Source organism: Propithecus coquereli, unplaced genomic scaffold, assembly GCF_000956105.1.
Source record: "Propithecus coquereli isolate 6110/MARCELLA unplaced genomic scaffold, Pcoq_1.0 Scaffold20, whole genome shotgun sequence".
NCBI classification, from domain to species: domain Eukaryota; kingdom Metazoa; phylum Chordata; class Mammalia; order Primates; family Indriidae; genus Propithecus; species Propithecus coquereli.
The window spans coordinates 188,973-191,422 of record NW_012144967.1 but is presented as its reverse complement, the minus strand read 5'-3'; the positions used below and the strand labels follow the sequence as shown (position 1 = coordinate 191,422).

Below are 2,450 nucleotides of genomic sequence, written 5' to 3'. Positions count from 1 at the left end.
GGCTAATTTTTTCTATGTATTTTTAGTTGTCCAATTAATTTCTTTCTATTTTTAGTAGAGATGGGGTCTCGCTCTTGCTTAGGCTGGTTTCGAACTTCTGAGCTCAAACAATCCGCCTGCCTCGGCCTCCCAGAGAGCTAGGATTACAGGTGTGAGCCACCGCGCCCGGCCCCGTGCCGAAGTATTTTAATGACTCTTTTCCTGTTAGTGAATGACATTTCTTTTTTCCAGGGAATGGATTTGTAAACTCAAGAGCTTCTCCAAATTTGATTGGAACTACTGGTGCAAATAGTTTAGGCAAAGTCATGCCTACAAAGTCTCCCCCTCCGCCAGGTGGTGGTAATCTCGGAATGAACAGTCGAAAACCAGATCTTCGAGTTGTTATCCCCCCTTCAAGTAAGGGCATGATGCCTCCACTGGTAAGTCAAACCTTTCTTCAGCCTCATTCTTTAAAACACATATTTTATACATAGTCTGTATCTTACTTTGGAATTTTCTGTACCTCCATAGAATCCACACCTTTTCCTAATGAATATTTGTATTCAAAATTAGCATTTGAAGAGACAAGTCTATTTTAAATACACAAAAAATTAGATTATGGAAAAATAGGAAATCTGCTTAATGGTTATTTAAAATTAAAGCTGAGTGGTTATCATGTTTAATTTTAATTTTACCAGGCTAGAATCTTTGCTTAGAGACTCATTCCCAAATTTATAAATCAAACATGATTTATGTATTCTCTGTACTTTGTATACTTTCAATAATCTATTATACATGCTTTTCAGTGAGAGAAGCACTAAATTATTTGTTAGAAAATTCTGTATACACAGAGAACTGTTGTAGAATAGGAAAGAATGCACACAAACTTGAATGAGTTATTCTGCAAATAATTTTCTTTCTTTATTCCTTCTCAAATAACCTTTCTATTTAACTCTATAAAGAATGTAGATATCCTCCATGCCCTTGCCGTGTCTTTAGCCTTCTAGCCACATTTGCTTGTAAATCCTAAGTCTGTGTTTATGAAGAGCAGGAGAATATGTTTATTTCCCTTCACCTCTTTTAGAAAAAAATTGGAATATATCATCAAGTTTAAAACCATTCTTAGTTTAGCAACTGTTTGACTGCAACTAGGTGATATACCGGGTTCTTTCTGCTATGCAACTGCTAAACTCACCATTCGACTTTATGCTAAGTGAACGTGATGCTGTCAGGCTTAGATAATTCTACATTTGTAAAACACTTTATAGATTCCAGACATCATCATGTATGCATTGTCTCATTTGTTTCTTAATTAGACTGTGATTGTGGCATGGTAGAGATGAGGAAACTGAGCTAAATGTTATTTGTCCAAGATATTACATAATAGAGCTAGGACCAAATCTCTTAAGTGTTATACTCTGAGTCAAAAAACAAAGTACTTTTTTGTACTTTTTTCATTTGGAGATGCAGAAAACTGGAAACTGTGTCATTCCCAACCTTGCAGTGAAAAAATTTGGATATGCAACAAATTTTCCTTCAGCCCATTGCAGTGCTGAGATTTCAAGGCAACCAATTGGCCTAGATGCTAGGGAGAGAAAGATACTGCAGGGAGAGAGAACATTTGAGCACTGGGCAAGACACAGGGTAATAAGAGTTAACCTAGGCAATTAGTGAATTGCTAGAGACCAAGTGTGCACTGGTAGGATTGTGTGAAACTTCTGGGGGACCACAGTGTAAAGCAGGGTGAGTCTGTGTTCTCTTGTAGGCTTTTTCTCCATGAACCCCACTTGGTATTCACAGAAAAGACTGAAAAATGTCCTGAAAAAGTCTCCCTCGTGGCACACAACTAGGACAGGGGAAGAATAGCCACTGCAGTAGGGGCGAGAAGTTTTGCCTGGATCTTTGTCTCCTTTCTTTTCTATGGAACGAAAGCCTTAATCTGTGAGGAGAAGAACATGAACATTGTCACTCTTGGGGTACTGGGGAAATCCTATTTTATTTGGAGAAATGGAAAATAAATGGAGAAAGGAAAAATATCTCAACCCATGGTAGAGGAGCAGGAAGGACATGCTGGGTACATACAGAGCAATGCCAGGAGAGTGGCAGGATGACTTGAGAAGGCTACAGCCTCTGAGGCACAGCACACAGAGTGGAGCAGTCACCGGGAGAGAAAACCTGACCCGCCACTCCCCACCACCAGAGGGATTTGAAGCCGGTGCTAGGTACACTGAGGGTAACCAGAGCAACACTAAGGCTCAAACCCTGCACTAAAGGCCTAGTAGGGGGAAAGACCTATAGGTCTTAAGTCAGTAGGAATTACCCAAAGTGAAATACAAGGAGAAAGAGGAGTGAAAACAAAACAAACAAAAGAAAAAACAGTACAAAGCATTCAAGAGCTGTGGGCCTTTATCCAATGGTGTTACATATTTATAATTGGAATTCCAAAAAAGAGAAAAGAGAGAGAATATTTT

The 2,450-nt window shown here is 39.1% G+C and overlaps 1 protein-coding gene across 2 annotated transcripts in view; it reads left to right on the top strand.

Moving 5' to 3' along the window:
* MEF2A (myocyte enhancer factor 2A) overlaps window positions 1-2,450 on the top strand; it is a 120,716-nt gene that overhangs the window by 95,545 nt on the left and 22,721 nt on the right. For both annotated transcript variants that reach the window (XM_012643772.1, XM_012643771.1), the window contains exon 6: window positions 232-419. In XM_012643772.1, coding sequence (XP_012499226.1) covers window positions 232-419 — 188 coding nt within the window. The remainder of the gene's footprint in view (window positions 1-231; window positions 420-2,450) is intronic.